Source organism: Colossoma macropomum, unplaced genomic scaffold (genome assembly GCF_904425465.1).
Source record: "Colossoma macropomum unplaced genomic scaffold, Colossoma_macropomum, whole genome shotgun sequence".
NCBI classification, from domain to species: domain Eukaryota; kingdom Metazoa; phylum Chordata; class Actinopteri; order Characiformes; family Serrasalmidae; genus Colossoma; species Colossoma macropomum.
The window spans coordinates 1,012,320-1,031,461 of NW_023494894.1; the positions used below are offsets into that span (position 1 = coordinate 1,012,320).

The 19,142-nt window shown below is 38.9% G+C and overlaps 1 protein-coding gene across 1 annotated transcript; it reads right to left on the reverse strand.

The window, feature by feature from the left end:
• Positions 1-2: 2 nt before the first annotated feature.
• On the reverse strand, positions 3-15,862 carry txndc5 (thioredoxin domain containing 5). Its single transcript, XM_036560694.1, has 10 exons — positions 15,627-15,862; positions 14,623-14,775; positions 13,336-13,441; positions 12,802-12,898; positions 12,031-12,146; positions 7,090-7,176; positions 5,079-5,228; positions 2,843-2,925; positions 2,129-2,258; positions 3-1,398 (listed from the first exon to the last, which is right to left on the reverse strand). The coding sequence occupies exons 1-10, from the start codon at positions 15,812-15,814 to the stop codon at positions 1,276-1,278; spliced, it is 1,233 nt and encodes a 410-aa protein (XP_036416587.1). The 5' UTR covers positions 15,815-15,862; the 3' UTR covers positions 3-1,275.
• Positions 15,863-19,142: the final 3,280 nt, after the last annotated feature.

The following is a 19,142-nucleotide window of genomic DNA, read 5'->3' on the forward strand; positions in this document are numbered from 1 at the left end:
GAAACAAAGACATACTGCTCTCTCTTTCACTGAGGTCTCCCTGGACCATGTGCCTCCCATAAACACTTTGTTGAAAACGCTGCTTTCCTTTGAATGTTTGTTACAAAAAAACATCATTGGGAGAATGAAGATGGGGGAAAAATGTGCTTTTGTTTCAGCCTGACCACTTAGGATCTAAAGATCACAAGCATGTAAAGGAGGATAATCTGCAAGTATACAAAACTAAAAGCAGTGTTCTTTAAAACTCTGATAAGCAGCTTGTAGTGCTTCCATTTCAGTACTAGTATCAGGTCACTTGATGTTGAGTCAAGAGTCAAAGACCCAAATTACAGGTAAACAACCTATTTTAAACAGAGTATAAATGCTAATAGTCAAACTCCTTTAAAGATATTTAGTATGGTGCTATGAGTGGTTCTCAATTCCAGACACCCCCATGCGCTGCACTTTTTTTGCATTGGGTGCCCAGGGCTAGAATTGAAAACCCATGATGACTAAATAAAAAAATGGCCCCATGGGGGAAGACTGTGAAACTGAAAAACTATTTCCTCTGTTTAGAACACACACACAAAAAGAAAGTGCAGTTTGTAAATTTAGAGTCCGAGACGTTTCAAATTCAGGTTACAAATGAACAGGGCGTTAAGAGAAGAAGAGAAAAGGCAGAAAGGAGGAACTTATGCTTTTCACTTTATATTTAAAAAATGTTCTCCCTGAGAGCCAAGTCACATGATTCTCTTTTTACAGTAAAAATAAACCGGGTTGTCTTTCCGGGCACTGTAAACATAAAGGCCAAAGAGTTTGCCTTAAAAAGCAACAGATAATTTCTTGTTACAAAATTCTTCCACTCATATATGGAGCAATAATCTCTATTTTGGTGTTTATAACGGTCAAAAAGGAAGACTATAATTCATACACACTCTTGTGTTGATAGTTTAAAGAAAAAATAATAAAGGACGGGGGAAAAAGCAAAACCACTGGGAATTTCTGTTACTGGAAAAGTGGTTGTCAAATCATTAGTACCATTTTCTCTCATTAGTACCATTTTCTCTCACAGGTCCATAAAGTGATAAAGACTTGCCTGTTATCAAATACATTCACATTTTATCTATGGATAAATCATAGTGATTGTGCTCACTCAAAAGACTTTGAGCAAATGTGGAATGCAGAGAAAAAGGGCAGGGTTTTTACTGATGGAAATACATGCTTGTGATACTGGGGGAAAACACAAGGAGAAAGATCAGGTGTCAGAGCAGAAGACAGTGGGTAATGTGAGCAAAGCTACAGCTCATCTCTGGCCTGCTTCATGACAAAGCTGTGCAGACTCTCCAAGTCCCGCCCTCCATTATGCTCCTCACCCTGCTTTCCTGCCCGGAACATCAGCAGAGTCGGGTATCCCTGCACCTAGAGTAGCGAAATATTCAGAACTCATAAGTGTTGGACAGAGAAAATGAGCACCAACTCATCACAGGCAAAAGGAGAAATTTCACATTTTACTGTAGTGAAATTTTTCATATTAATGTAAATGAAAGACAAACGCTACCACCAACAAATCACTAAGGAGACAGCAATGAATCTGTAGCTGTGAGTAAAAGCTTACACTAAAAATCTCCTCAGATCAGCACAGGCTAAAGGAATTTTCCAGAGCAAAGTTTATACCCATCTGATGACTTCCTTTCAATTTAAAAGCAAGCGTACAGGATCTTACCAGCATGAGACTGCAGTGTATTTCCCACCCCCCCCCCACATAAATAAGGGGAAACATGACACATTTATGTACAACAGATCAATTAAAAAGGATTTATGTAAAACCCTAGCTGTGTTCTCGTAGACAACAGGGGTTTTGAGGAAAATAGAATTGCTAACTTTACCATTTACTTTGTGCTAGCATAACTATTTCATACAAGTGCTCAGTAGAAAACAATAATTAAATCTACAATGTCAAGTCAGGGAAAACATTAATATGTTAGTACTGTGGTCCTCTAGGAATGTAGTCTGATATGCACCATAATATAGTAGCAGTGACTAAGACAATTCTTCAGTCACAGACCAAATATATGTTAGCTTTTCATATCTGAGCCAGAAGATTTTTATGGCTTTATATATTTAACAAAAACAATGATGAGTGACTCACTGAGAATCTGTTGCAGAGCGTTCTCTCAACAGTGCAGTCCACTTTAGCAATCTTCACATCAGTCAAGCCAGGAAACTCCTTCTTAGACAGGTCCTCCCACACAGGAGCCAGGTTCTTACAGTGGCCACACCTTCAACACAACCCCACAAGCACAGGCATCAGAATCCTGGGGGTGATTAAGGAAGATCTCTCTTCAGAGATAGACAGCTCCTTTTACCAAGAACTAAGGAAGTACTTGAGACGATTGCATTCACTGATAGTGGAATGGATTCTTCTTTTGTGTGGGAGTGTGTCTGCACATGTGTGCATGTCTGTTTCACAAGTACATATATCAGGATTTTGTAACAAACTGTCTAAATACCAGCTTTTACCATCAAATGTCTGAAATGTAAATGGAAATGACATATAGCTGGGTAATCAGCACACTAAAGAGATGGTAAAGATTTTATGTACTTTTCTTACATTTCATGTAAGACCAATAAATAAATAAATACATATATAGATTACTGCATCAAACTGTTCATGAAAAAGAAAACTTTTGTCTAAAATGCTCTCTGCAGAACAAGCCTATGAACAAGCTAAATATGGTGAGAGAAATGGTGACTTTTCTTTAAAGCTGATTAAACTGTTTGAAAAGTCTGATTAAAATACTGTTTGCAAAGTCTGATCAAAATAGGATTTAAAAAAAAATAATAATAATCAAGAAGCACTTACCATGGAGCATAAAACTTGATGAAGGAGATACCTTTGGCAACAACTTCATCAAAGTTGCTTTCAGTAAGGACTACAACACTAGACTGAAAGCCAAAGAAAAAAAGGAAAAAACATAAATACATTTGCATTAGCTTAAAATATGTGTTCAGTCGTCTGGCAATTCCTCCACTCACTGGTCTATAAGAAGTATAAAAAAAAGGATATAAGGTCTATGAAAATGGTCAGATATGAATACTTGAAGGCTACAAGCTGCAAGTTTGAACAGCCTGACTTTGGTAAGGTTATTTGCTTTATATAGCATTCTACTTCTGAACATCATTACACATTAACATACCACAAAAATTCTGCTGATTTAGTCTACATTCACCACCATTACAAAAATGGAAAGAATGAACCTTGCAATGACTGTGTTTAAAAATATAAAACCTTGGGAGTTCATATTTTAGTACACACTCAGTGTCTGTTCAAAATTGTTAAATTCTCCTCCCTCACCAGACACACACACAGATTTTTCTTATATATATATATATATATATATATATATATATATATATATATATATATATATATATATATATATATAAATAAACACAGACATTTTTTTCTCTCATAGACACACACATATTTGCATCAGCAGGAGGAAATAGCCTGCCCATAATTGCTACTTCACTTCTGGCAGATTCATGACTACAGGCTAGACAGACACTGATGACAATCTCACGTTTAAACATCTGCCCAAACACTCACTCCCTAATCAAACCTCTTAGGAGCCAGACAATATTACAAACCATCCATAATCTCAAAAGGGAAACACTGCTTATGCAAAGACTACAGGCTAAGACCCAATCCCATTTCTTCTTTTTACCCCTACCCCTTGTTTTCGAGTGTCACCCTATCCCCTTGGAACGGAGTTACAAAGGGTAGTGGTTGAAATCTTGCCTACGAAATGGAACAACCCTCAATCGCTTCATTAACAGGCTACTAGCGGTGCTCTCCAGGCGACCCGGCCCATCTTCAGTGATAGCAGAGAAGGGAAAAGTTCAGCAACCTCGCCGCGGGGCTTTAGTTACATTTAGGGCATCATATGCTTCCAAAGAGGGGGTATACGACAATTATTTATTATCGCCCACCGCTAATTCTTTGGTGATACAAAGCTGAAGTCAGCTATTCACCAGGTTCTTGTTCGAATTTTCCCGTTTTACTTTAAATGGTGCAGCAGTTACATTCTGGCGCTTTAGTCATCAACACTGCTGGACTATTTGGAAATTGGAACGGGAAAGTTAGCTAGCTAGCTACCCAGACATTAGCATACTGTTAGCGATTGCGATAGCGATGCTTGTTACGAAGAAAATGACCATAATATATTGAAACGACATTAAAGACACTACAATGGTTACTGTATTTTTTTAACAGAGAAAATACTTACATTTGTGGGTTTCTTTGGTCGCTCGCGCAGCCATCTTGCCGGTTTTTCTTTTTTTCTCATAACACTCCGAGGGACAATGTAGCCCTAACACTTCGCCCTACCCCTCTATCTCAACAAAAAATGGGACACCCTAACCTTAGACGTGAACGCGCAAAACAGAGGGCTAAGGGCTAAGTGGCAGGGCAAGGGGTGAAATGGTATTGGGCTTAAACTTCATCCACAATTTGACAACTTAATGTTGGATTTTTTCTGGCCTGTCCTCCTGTATGTAGTAATACTTAGAATTGATCTACCATTTAGTACAGACATATTTTTAAAACCATTGTGATGCGAGAATGCTTATGTTAGGCTTTACTACAGTATGACAACAGGAAGCCAAAACAAATTAGTTAATGAGATGAATTCTGAAGTGTGCTAGATGAGACAAAGCACCAAACTGTGCAATGTGTTGCGAGCTAGTTAGAAAAACAAAGTTTGGCTCCCAACTTCTCCTTAGTGCCCCCAGCCACTGCACTGATTTGTTCACATCCATCACCAGCATACCCAACGTAATGTAATTAAGCATTGATTAGCCAAACCAGGTAATGAATGATGACAATATCAGGTTGCCTCAAGGATGCCTTTGGAAATGATTAAGTGAACACATGCACATACATAAAATTCCAATTTTCGTATTGTTATTTGTATTCACTGATGTATTAGAATTTTTCTAATATATGCTGCTTGCTACTTGAACTATTTTTAAATATAATTTAAATTGTGCCAGTTTTTGTTAAAGCCCGTCAAGTGTCTCTCACACAGACACACTACCTCTTCTTTAGCAGGCTCTTTGCTCTCTGGCATTTCATTAGTCCTTGCGTCTTCTGCAGCAGGCTGATCTTTGGAAGCAGCAGCCGCTAAGTGATTATCCACAAATTCCTTAAAGGAGTCCAGATCACGCTTTCCCCTGTACTGGTCCACCTGAAAATCAACAAAACGTTAAAGTGTTCATTGTGTTGCCTCTTAACTACTTTCATTTTTGTTAAAACATTTCATTTGGCTTAACAAAGCCAGCTATACACCGATGTGCCAAAAGTCATGGGATAACAGTATGTAAACCGATTATGAAATAACATTAACTCAGGGGATGTTAACCTGTATCCCGATTCAATGCAGGACATCCAAAGCGCATGTTCTGCAGGTCAGTGCAACGTTCTCTGGCTTTTAGAGGACATGGGAGCAGAAGATCCACCAGAGTGGCTCTGTTAACACCACGACAATGGACACAGAGCCTCACCTGAGCTTGTGAGGTTGCTAACTAGACCCTAGAGGACTGGTAATGTGCTGTGGTCCGATGAGTCACGGTACCAATTGTTTTGGGCTGATGTTCGTGTGTGGCGCAGACACTATGAAGCCATGGACCCCAGTTGTCAACAAGGCATTGTGCAGGCTGGTGGTAGGTCCATATTGGTGTGAGGTGTGTTCTTATGGCATGGGTTGGGTCCACTGGTCCACCTAAACACGTCACTGACCAGCTCTAACTAATCGGTTATTTGCTGACAATTCGCTGGTGTGAAATACATCATAATTACAAAATCCCTCTTGCGAACACTGATAAGGCAGCTTTGTGTAGAGAAACACGAAGCATAAACAAACAAGTTTTTCTAATGTGATCTTACATAACTATTCCTTGTTATTCCATTAGCTCCATTAAAACAAAAGTGAGAATGACATTTCCATTTTAGACTACCTGAGCCTATGAAATAGCTTTGATAGTGGATCGGTCACATCTGGCTGATACCTGATCTGTTTAATAAAGTCAGTATATGTGGCGGTACTGATCCAGTACATCTGATTGGTGTATGCCTTATCATAGCTTGAGTTACTCCAGCGCTAGACGGTGGGAGGGATTGTGGTTGCTGTCTGTCTTAGCGCTGGAGATTGGTTAACTGTACTGGCCATCTGTGTGAGGATTTGATAATTGGGGTACAGGAATTTATTTTGTGGGGGATATTTAGATGTAGGATATTATTTGTGGTGAGCGTTATCTGGGATAAAAAGCAGAACCGGATTTGGTGTTAACAGAAAATAAACAGTGTTTGGAGGTTTTAACTTTAAAAATGAAGTGATGGCTGCATGAAACTGTTGAAAAGGGTTTCTCAGAGTGGGAAATGGTAAAATACAGTACACATCCAAAAGTATCCAGACACAACCCTTCTAATTAGTGAATTCTTTTTTAAAAAAGAAACAAACAAAACAAAACAAAAAAAACACTACACTTTAAAAATTATGCATCTTTTAAATATTTTAAGTAACCTGGTTAGTAGTTTAAAAGCTGCAGAATTTGTTCTTGTGGCTGAAAGCAATCAGATACTCAGGGCTATGTTTCAATATCTACTGTAAAGCCTTCCCATAAGAACACTGGAAAAAGGAGGGGACAAACTCCCTATTAATACCTTGTTTTCAAGAGAAACATTAGTTGAGCACGTCTACAAACTTCTGGACATTTAGCGTATGTGACAGTGGTGTAAACTTTTAATTTGGCTGAATGTAGTGGGCTTTTGATGAAGTGAGAATTTTGTTATTAAATATGCAATGGACATTTTAAGAGGCTGGGTTTTTTGTGATTTGTGATGTGAGGGGATTTGACAATCAAAAACTTAATTTGGTTTTTACTTTAAAGCTGAAGGCTACAACGGTCTGTAGGCATGATGGGAGACAAATATTACAAAGCTTGAAAGGGGCATCAAAAAGAGGATGCTGTTTAAATACGTAAAATGAATCACTGCTCTGCAGCATTTAGAGAACACTTGAAGTTGGCTGCTTATTTGGATGTGCTCACCTTCTCTCCATCAGTGAAGAAGAGCAGAGTAGGGTAGCCTCGCACCTGGTTCTCTGAACAGATTTCATAATGCTGAGTGCAGTCCAACTGTAACAAGACAAATAATCAACTGAAATATAAAATTAATGTAGTTTGAAAAGATCTGCATATTGTTCACTTACAAATCATTGCACAACGTTTTATAAATACCCACAAGCACTTTATTAGGAATACTGTACTAATCCTGGGTAGGGTCTCCCATTGCTCTCAAAGCTGCCTCAATTCTTTGTGGCATGGATTACTCAAGATGCTGGAAACATTCCCATGAGACTCTGGTCCATGTTGATACGATTGCATCAGGCATTTCCTGCAGATTTTTCACATGCATTTTCATGCTGAAAATCTCTCATTTTACCACATCACAAAGATGTTCTGTTGGACTCAGATCCAGTGACTATGAAGGGCACTGAAGAACACTGAACTCATTGAGTGCATTTATATGCACTTAATCATAATCTGAGAAGTGCAGAAATCTGATTATTCAAATGGTCATGTAAACAGCATACTTCGATTTCTTAGATCAGAGTAAAGTCTAGAAATCCAAATAAGAAATCTGATAAAGAAAGCTGGATTTTAGCTCAGCAATCAGATTTCTCAGTACATGTATACTCTTACTCAGATTTCTTTTGGATTTCTCAGTCTGTGCATGTGCAAAAACAGACCGTGGCACAGCAAATAAGCAAGCAGCTTTTAGCACAGCACCCATGCAAGGGTAACAAAACACTTTTGGAGCGACTCTGAAACAAACTACATACTTGTCAAAATGAAAGATCTAAATAATTCTTCATCTTCTTTGCTCAATTCAAATAATTATTACTGTTCTTGCTTTTTTGCTTACAAAATAAAGGAAGAAAATCCACCGCTCTTCAATTCACATACATAACTCACATATAATTAGATGTGCAATCAGAACAGTGGGTACAGAGTAGGGGTGGGAATCTGTAGGCACCTCATGATTTGATTCAATTACGATTCAGAGGGCTGCGATGCGATTATAAAACGATTATCAGTGCATCTTGAATCTTTTTCTATACAGGATTTCTATTTTCTCACTGTGTGAGGACTTTGTACTTTTAAAGTATTTGTAATGATCCATAATTAATTTACTTCCAATATCTTTTATTAATAAAACAAATGGGAGTGATGTGGCAAGTGAACTAGAAGGCTCTCATTCACTCCTCTTGTTTGGAGCACGAGACACTGGCTGCCACTCATCTGTGATAAAATGCGCTGCTACAGTGACATAAGAACCAGTGACAATAGATGTCCACGCAGCACGTTACAGCTGTCCTACCCATTTTCTTTAGTGATTTTATAACTTCGGTTTTGGCCGTTGTAGAGTGTGGGGATCGCTGTGTCAGTAAAATATTTTCGAGACGGGACATGTGCAACATAGAGCAAAAGCCCAGGCTCTTAAAGACTGACAACTGACGTGCAGACTGCAGGTCACAGAGCAACGCAGTCTCGCCTAGCTAGTAGCTAACGAAAAGGCAAAGAGAGATTTAAGACAGACATTTGGAGACGAAAGGACTTGTTCGCATTTACAAGCTCCGCAGTTAGTTTCCTGGTACGTTAAATCTGCAACAAAAAACTGTCAAACACTAAAATTTTGTGAAGATGAAAGTCAGCTTCTCTTTCGAATTTTCCTGTTCCACCTTAAATGGTGCCGCATTTACATTCGGCGCCTCAGTCAAAATTTAAGGTGGAACGGGAAATTCGAGCAAGAAGCTGGCGAATAAGAAGCTGGCGAATAAGAAGCTGACGAATAAGAAGCTGACGAATAAGAAGCTGACGAATAAGAAGCTGACAAATAAGAAGCTGACAAATAAGAAGCTGACAAATAAGAAGCTGACAAATAAGAAGCTGACTTCAGCCTTGTAAAACAGTCAAACGTTGAGAGACATTTTACAAGAAACTATTCAACTTTTGAGGAAAAGTTTTCTGGTGGAGATGGGAGGAAAGCGGCTATAGCTAAAGCTTAAAGCAGAGCAAAGCAAGTCTGTTAGTAAAAAAGTAAGTTATACTTTTTAGCCTATACTAGGACATTAGCACATACTGAGACATACTGGACATTAAATGTTCTGGCTGTCAAGGTGGTTTGATTTTTGTTGAAAGGACAAAATGGCTCTTTTTAACATTTGGGTTGTGACTCCTGACCTAACCTAGCTTTTAATGCAGAGGGTGCCAGTCGGATTTCTCGCTCATCCAGTTGTTTTTGTTTGTTATTGTTATGTGCCGTCACAAAGTGTCCAGGCACTGCACTTCCACACTTTGAAGTTCCGCCTTTTGCGTTCCATCAACATTGTTACAAGTTAGAATTTAGAAAATCGATTTGACATTTGTAAATCGATTGAGAATTGTTCACGTCCGCATCACAATGCATCTAAGAATCGATTTTTCCCCCTACCCGTAGTACAGAGCATCCTTCTGAAGTCACAGCTAACAAAAATGATGTGGGATTATATCATTGAGAGTCAAAAAAATAAATAAATAAAATAATCCACTGTACCTATCCCTTACTTTAGCTAATGGATTTTGCACAAATTGTATTAAAGAGATGGCTCCAAGTGTCAGGAATTCTTCCCCCACCATCCGTAAGTATTGCTAACATGTACACCTATGTTGCTGTTTCAGTCATTAATGTCATCCAGTCTTTTGACTTGGGCACACTCACACTTTTTCAATGTTTTAAAACTATTCTAGCAGCTGTGATCATGCTTGCTCTCATGAGAAATAAAAAGTGTTACATGAGACATTTGGTAGTTCAGTCCTATCCCCCCAACAGACAACCAACCCATTTACCTAAAATTTGCAGAATTTCTGTTTAAAACATGTTCACAAGAGGGAAGCTCCAAAGTGCATGTACACATGTACCCTTCTGTGTGCAGTTAACACTCTTAGACCCACTCTACACAGCTTAAGAGGGGTAGGGTAATACCTATGTAACATCCTGTATTGGGTAAATTTCCCCTTTGCTTTCCTTAAGTGTCAACCTGCATTTGACACAGTTCTGCTGAAGTTCTCTTCATCAATGTCACAATTAAGTTCTCTCTGCCATAAAAACTTAAATATTTTAGGATTGTGCCAGAGCGGAGAATATTGTTGCCGATATTATGAGACTCCCATAATTTTATGAACCTGACCCCAGACTTCCCTTGAATGAGATATAACAGGGTTATAAATGTTGCCCTGTTTTCTCTGCTTTTGTGCGAGGATGTCATTAGGATGAAATGGGGAGGCCAAAGCTCTCTCTATTGCCACCCAATCCAAACTAGTTTCATCTTTGCACTAGTACTTAGAAAGTTTAGAGATTTCAAAAGAAAAACTGTACAGTCTAACATCTGGTACACACAGCCCTCCATTTTCCCCTCATGGAACACATTTTACTTAATTTGCGACCTTTTTGTCCCCACAGAAACTTCCTAAAACTCTGTACTGTTAATATACTTCAGATGGGATGGACAAAAGTAGCATCACTGATATATAATGAAACTGAGGGGCTATTACCATCCTTATGGTGTTAAACTTTCCTCACAGAGATAAGTTTTCCCCATTTCCCCATTAGCTTTAATTTTTCTCAAAATTAATTAAAAGTTCAGTTTTAAGATCTCATTTTATTTCAACCCTGCAGGAATCTACTTAAAAAATTATACCATGCCAGTAGTCCAAGGGAGCACAACTGACTTCCCTCTCAGGGTGCTAGCCTTAGCTCTCATAGCGTTAGTACTATTGTGTGACTGGGAGAGAACTAACTATCGGTGGAATTGGATATGACTAAACTAGGGAGAAAACATTGGGGGGAAAAAAAATTGGGTTGGTTATAATAGTTGAGGCCAGAGATTCAAGGGCAATAGTGAAGCCCAACAGAGAAAAAAAAAACACCCTTGCCTCGTTCCACATGTCAGTGGAAAAAAGGTGATATAAAACGTTAGTTATCACCGCTGCCTTAGGTTCAGTGTACAAGACTCTTAGCCACACTTTGAAGTTGGCACCAAAACCATACTTTGACAATACGGCCGTCAGGAAGTCCCACTCAATGCTTCATCAAATCAAATGCTTTTTCAGCATCAAGCAATACAACTATGAGCAGAACATCCTCATGGCTATAAGACCAAATCAGATGGATTAGCCTCATGTTATCTGCTGATGCTCTACCTTTAATAAATCCTGGTCTGGGTCTATAATACTTGGCAGCAACTTAAAGGTAGTGCTAAGGCTTTAGTTAAAATTTTACCATCTACGTTAATTAAGCTAACAGGCCGAAAGTTTGAAGGGTCTGTTGTGTCACTATCCTTTTTAGGTTTGAGGGTGATCAGTGCCTCATTGAATATATTTGGTAACGATCCGACCCATAGTGTTTCCCTTTAAACCTCTGTTAGAACTGGGGCAAGAATATCAATGTAGGTTTTATAACATTCAGCTGGGAAATCTGTCAACCCCTGGTAAATTAGCAGCTTTCATAAACAGGATGGCTGACCAGATCTCCTCTTTTGTTAGGGGTGAATTTAAAGTCTCAATAACTACTAATAATGACTAATATTCAATCTCCATCTACCCCTCTGTGTACTTTCCATATTTAAATGGATTTCTAATTCCACACTTGCATGATCTGATATGGCACCTGTTCTGATACTACATATTCTTCATTTTCTAGATGATGTATCTATATATATTTAGGTGAAGTGACTTAAAAACAAAATCTAACCTGCTCTGTAGAGTTGGTTTAAATAATTTGGTCAAAATCATTGTCTGTGTTAGCAGCCCTTAGGCTACAGATGTGGCAGAGATCAATCTAGCATTGAGGGCTATCTTCTAACTTACATAGTGGCCATGAGATGTGTGGGGATAGATTGCTGTGTGTAATATATATTACACACAAACACTCATATATACTTTACCCACCTTCCCAATCTTGACCAAATCTGAGTGTTCAAAGCTAGTAGCAAGCTGTTCCCATGTTGGAGCCATAGCTTTGCAGTGGCCACACCATGGTGCAAAGAACTTCACAAAGTGAGATCCTGTAAATGGAAAGAGACAAAAAGTGTCAAAAAAAAACTGAATAATCAGTTTCTATTTGTTGCTGTTATAAAGTTTAATTCAAGATTTTTAAAATTGATTTAAAGATGAGTTTAAAGAAAGTTTCCGATTCAAGATAACTATCACTAGTCATACTCAACAGTCTTCAAAACATTTGTAAAGCTGACAGACTTTGCCTGTAAAAGAATAAAAAATGCAGCAGCACAACATTTGCCTAGCTCGGGAAGCAGTTCACTCTAAATCCTATGCAAAGGTGTGTGTTGTAGTGGTGGTGCACATCTGGCAAAGAAACTGAAAGTGTAAGATCTGAAACAAGAAAGAACCAAAATAGTAATCTTAACCAAAGCAGAAAATATGAAGCACACCAAGTACTGAACACCTGGTTTAGAGAATATTAACTAATAATGCCAAAATTATGTTTGCATGTGTTTATAAGGGACAAGTTAACATTTTAGAGATTTTAACCCTTGTAGTGATGTCAACTTGAAACCTCCACTGTTTTTTTATTAAACGAAATTTAAAAAAAAGAAAGAAAAAAAAAACAAAACAAAAAAAAACACACACATCATACAACCACATACATTTTAAGAGGCTTAATGTATGTAAAGAAATGACAGAATGTTTTGGACCTGATACCTTTGGAAATATGTGGTTTGAAGTTAGCGGCAGTAAGCTCGTACATGCCATTTCTGGGCTCTGGCACTTTAGGGGGCTCAGGCTCACTCTGTGGCTCCTGGGAGACAGAAAGAAGTCGCAAACAGACGGGTCAGTTTTATTATTCCTGTTAATGTTAATTCCACCTTTACTGATTTCAGAGCAACTAACTGTTGCAACTTAGACTACTCTCTGATAATTTTTTTTTAGCCATCTATTAAAGGCCTGAAGCTTTATTCCAAAACAATGTACTAGTTACTGGCTACAAACAAACACTAACGTTGCAGGAAACATCTTGGTACTTTTTCAAAATCTCACTAGAACACGCAAAGTTATCACAGATACCAAATACAAACACCAAAGACTGTTTTCATTGCAGGTCTTTTTTTGTTATTTCTATCAGTTGTTTCAGTATCTTAGAATGTAAGGAATGATTTTATCATGTGACAGGCTATAAAAAGAAATATTTTATTTTTGGGCAGAGCTGGAGACCATCAAAATGGTTCTTTGTCTTACCTCTGGCTCCTCCTGCAAAGTTTTGAGCATCCAGGTCTCCAGAGATTGCAGGTCTCTTGGGCCCTGATATTTCACTGCCTCCTGCTCAGGTTTAAACAGCTTCAGACTGCACAGAACCAAACCCCATGCACACACAAACACCCACAGGCATACAAACAGAAGTTCTGAGCCTACACGCATACAACATAAGTTACTTGGCCTTAAGTAACATAGCACCTAGATTACATAAATTGAAAACGTATGGGGATTGCTCAATGCTGCTATCAGTGATGCACAATAATATTGTAATCATATTGATATTGACAAATAATGCTTTAAAAAGAATTGACGTGGCCTATACTTTCAAACCAATACTGTTTATGTATTTATTGTACTTTATTAATTTTACTGCATCTATAACCCAACAGAAATACATACTATAATTCTTTGTAATCCTAGTCCAGGTGGATTTAATCCAGATTTCTACATTTTATATATATGTTTGTGCGCCAGCACTCGCAGATATGTGCATTAAAAATACTGGACATCGTCATGGGCCCACAATTCCCATTTCGGTATATCCCTTGTTACTATTGTGGTCAAGTATTAAAGGGCGCATTCTTGTATTTCATTTTTCCTCCGGACACTTTGAGTGGTTTTAAGTACCAAAAACAGTCATAATTCATTTTAGATGACCACATTGTAACCTGTCTTGTTTTGTAACCTCAACCTCAGTGTTTACATACTACATCATACTCTTATTTAAAACAATTATACTCCATATATGGGTCAATTAAAACAAGTTGCTAAGATATCAGCATGCAGATGATTTGTGAAATTGTCATTTTTGCCACGTTTTCTATTTCAGTGTACAAGTCCATACATCTCAAACATGGGTGTAAAATTACAGAGTTATAAGTCAGATCACAAAATCCAAACAGACAACTTTAGCCGTTGTAGAAGTACCCTTTCATTCTAACTATGAACAAAACTGTTAGGATACATAAACATGTAAAATACAGCAAAGACAAAAATAAAGACATCATCTTTACCATGACTGTTTGATGAGTGCTGATGTAATAAACTGATGTTAAACATCACTCAGAATAACAAACAGAGTGGAGACTTCGGCCTTCCACTGCTAACACATGACATTCGCCTGACTGATCTTAACCACACCTTTAGACACCTGTGGACACTACTATTCCTCTTACCAATTTAAATTAATACAGTCATTGCAAATTTCAACTGTCTTATAGGTTTTAAACATAAATGGTGCAACAACAGCATTACAACTTTAAAACTTACGTGGGATATCCGCGGATTCCATGGTCGCTGGAGCAAAACTTTGTGTCCTTAGTGCAATCTACTTTTACGACATACGCAGGGGGGGACTCCATACTGTTGTATTTATCTGCCAGCTCGTTCCACGTTCCCTGCAGCCTCTGGCAATGACCACACCTATACAGGACACAGCCGAGGATACTATGTCAAAGCATCTCCGGGGCACAGAATATTAAGGAGACACATAAAAGCACTGATTTAACTGGCCTACTAAGAGAGCTCATACTTGGCTCATGATGCAGCTTTAGGTTGTAACTTACAGGCCGACAATAATGCTATATCACCACTTGGCTTTTGCGTTCAGGTATAGGCTAGCTAAGTTACATTATCTAAAATACATACGTTATAGCGGTGCCTCGTCAGAATCAATATGAAGTGTCTCAGACTGTCTTTACCTTATACAGTTGCTTGCCACGTAAGCTGAAACTTGCTGAATGAACTGTGAACCCCTTGGCTGGTCAGCCTCGACTGCAAGCTAATCCGCTACAACCGCATTTTTGAGTTTACCGTTAAAGCTAACGCGGAGACTGAAGTATTGCATTTCCTTCCAATCCCAAATAAAAAAATCCCACATAATAAACGAGCTGTAACTTATCAACAAGGCTTTACAAAAAACAAGACACCGTTAGGTAGCTAGCTAACCTAGTTACTTTAGCTTTTATTTAGGTAGCTTACATTAGCTTTCGTCAAGTAAGCTGCGCTATCTTAGCTAACCTAACTAGGTTAGCTAGCTAGCTAGGCAACTATTAAGCCCTTTTTTCTCCCTGTATAAGGGACGGCAAACAAAGAGTAACGTTAGAAACATGTGATATTCAGGCGTTGCAAATAAAGGCATACAAAACCATGTAAAGTTATACTCATGTTAACGCTAGACAGCCGAGCCACCCCTAAGCTAAGCCTAGTTACTGCAAACTCTACGCCGGGTAGCCGGCTACAGCTAGCAAAGTTGAAGATGTCTGTAACTTTACCAAGGGGCGAAGAACATCACGAAGTGTGGAGCAGTTGAAATTGCATTGTTGAACATTTCCACCGTGTAAGTGTGCTTTGCGTGCTCATCTTCCTCCGTCTCATTATCGCACAGTATTGTTCCAAAGAGTAATGCAGAATAAAGAAAACTTATTAAAACAGGGGACATTTTCAGTGCTGAGGTGGCCATGACACCGTCAAGCCGAACCGTGGATGCTCTGTGAATGAAACCAGCTTACTTTTCTCGCCCTCCTTTAAAGCAATAAGGATTTACTACAGCAGATATGTAAGTACGTGTTCGTCTCTGAATCACAAGGTAACATGATCCGTGTGACTTAAAGATCTGTTGTACAGCGCGGACGCAGCATTGAACGCCCTCTAACTAGCTCTGGAAGATTGCATGCTCGATTGTTTCACTACATTTTACCACTCACGGCTTTCCGAACCTTGAGATGAGTAGAATATTGAAGTACGTGCCATGGTAATGTAAATAGTACGAAGTGTTTCCGCCTTATTGATACCCTTTGGGGCTGTATATATATATACATACATATGAATGACCTTATGCTGGTGCACTACAATACTAAACAGGTATGCATCAGAGGATAATTAACATTTCATAATGTCATAGGCAAACACATATTCCAAAAAATATTCTACGCAACACATTCACATAATAGTTTTTTATGCAGTTACTGAATACAGATTTTAAGGTAATGTTAAGATAATGTTTATTGTGGTAGGGGAGGCCTTGCCTTTAGCTGCACTAAGACAACAGATTTAATTTAACTGCACAGCTAATTACCATTGCCTTCATAAATGTGAAAATTCTAGACAAGTTTTATTTCCTTCCATTTAATCTCATAGAATTCTGATTCTGAACTTATAACCTCAAAAGCTATTTTTAATTTACTTAATCCATGTTGTTCTGACTTTGTGGACTGTAATGTGGTCTTATTGCTTAAATTCAGTGCTTTGACCTCTGCAGGATGTCCTGTAGAAATCTATCACCAGTCTGTTGAACAGCTTAGATCCTTGACTCCTTCAACTCCTTCCCCTGTGGCAAACCCTTCTCTGTATTTACGCTATGATAAGCATGCGACAAACATTTCTATGAGAGAAGAGAAACAATAATACCTTCTCGTTTTATATGAAGTTCGAGGACAAAGGAAATTATTAATTGTGACTTGCTATATGAGCCTCTCTCTATGGGAAAATTCAGCTGGGAGCGGCCCACGCCAATGAGTCGTTATGGAAACAATCTGAGACGGCCTTTCATCTGGAATGGATGGACGCAGCCATGGTTGGTTGCCATGGCTATGTGTGTTGTATTGGGGTTTTATGGGCTACTTCTGCTGGAAGCGTCAGTCAAGGCCAAGAAGCAGCAGAAGACCTGCTGGAATTATAACAGTGCTGCCTTACAGGGTCAAATACTGAATAGCAAGACTGAAAAAACATTGTAAATCTAAACTCATACAAGCACACATGCACTTAGACACATCAAAGAGGGCATATATGGCTGCCTTCAGGCAACAAGGTTAGTGTCCACCTCTCTTTTTTCCACCACATGCTGTTGAATTCTGGCCCTGTTCTCGTCTTCAGCACCTCCAGACCAGACCAACTCTCTGCTCCAATGACAACATGTCAGGCTTGTGAGGATCAGGAGTAAAACTCAATCCCCTCTGCTGCACTGAAGCTCCAAGGGAACTGAGACTATCCACCTCAGTAAGCTTATTTTGAGAAGAACATGTTGCTTTGGCAGTTCTCAGCAGACATGCTCAGTTTGTCTCATGCTCAGCTCCACTCAAAGCACTTGGCTAGGTATTCCTAGAGGATTGGTGGGCCCTTGTCAGGGCTGTTGCCGCGGACGATGGCCAGCCATCACCTTAAAAAAGCATGAGCTCTCTTCCTGGGAAAGCCATTAGAGTAGAGGAAGTCCAGCAAAGATGAGAGAAGTTGAGTCATATGTAAGAGCTCCTTCAGTGGGAAGATCACTGACCATCAAGGGGTCTGGTCCTAGAGAGAGAGAGCTAGGGAGTTAGACTGTGAAGTCTATTAGTGCGCTACTTTCCACATGGACTTCAGCACCACTTCCCTGGTCAGCTGCAGTCCAGCAAGTCACTATTGGGAAGAGGTCAGAGGAAACCTTAATGACAACAACAGTTGGCTGATATCAAGGCCCAATCCCATCTCTTCTTTTTACCCCTACCCCTTGTTTTCGAGTGTCACCTTATCCCCTACAATGGTTATCGTAATTTTTTAACAGAGAAAATACTTACATTTGTGGGTTTCTTTGGTCGCTTGCGCAGCCATCTTCCCGGTTTTTCTTTTTTTTTCTCATAACACTCCGTTTAGAGTGTGCCTCTGAAAAACCTCCGTTTGGAGGGCCATATTGCCCTAACACTTCGCCCTACCCCTCTATCTCAACAAAAATTGGGACACCCTAACCTTAGACGTGAACGTGCAAAACAGGGCTAAGGGCTAAGTGGTAGGGGCAAGAGGTGAAATGGGATTGGGCCCAAGACTCTATGACTTTCTTACAAACATAGATTTGTGATTATTACATTTTTTCAGTTTTAGGTGAATACATAGATTTACTACCAGTCAAACACACCTTCTCACAGAACAGCATCCATATTCATGAAGGATCTCAGATTAGGAATGCTACTCTAGGACCTGTTCCGGTCAGTAAAATCATAGTAAATAAGAGAGGAATCTGATCCTAGATCAGCACTTCTGTTCTGAGATCCTTCAGGAATATGGGTCCTGGTATTATTATTATTATTATTATTATTATTATTATTATTAAATCTGTGCAATCGTCGTCGTGGAATAACTCCAGTCAGAAACATTAGCCTTTGACCAAATAGAGCCCCACCCTCCCTCGTCACAACACAACTGACTGGCTGAAATGCATTATTGAGAACAGACACTCCACTAATTAACTTTTAGTGAGAAATACTTAGCAATTAGTATGAAATAATGGTTATGGTTCTAACTCAAAGCTGCAGTAAATTCCAACATGAAAACTGATCGTTTGAAAAAAGTAGTTTAAGAATATGTATTTATTTGTTTGTTTTGCAAACAAATTCATACACAGGCAATGATTTGAATATTTATATTTGTCTTAGAAACAAAGAAAGCATCACTCAAGTGTGTCAAAATTCGGCCAGGTAGTTCTATAGATACACTACATGGACAAAAGTATTAGGACACACCTGGACCGGACCTTGGTGGTTTCACTTTCCTCCATTCAAGAGATTAAATGTAGAAATTAAATGGAGTGCCTCAGCAACCGTATCTCTGGCCTAGTCAATCAAATGGGGACAGAACATTTATTACGCCGCATTCCTGGCATAATTAAATTTGATCTGTTTTCTGTCAATCTAAAATCTCGTGTTATTTTCTCAACCCTCCAGTCACCGCTTAGCAATCGTTGCTATGCGCAACTTCTTCAGTACGTTATCAGCACCGTCTTGTTTGTGACTAGCTTTGGGAGATCGAGGTCTTCGAACGTT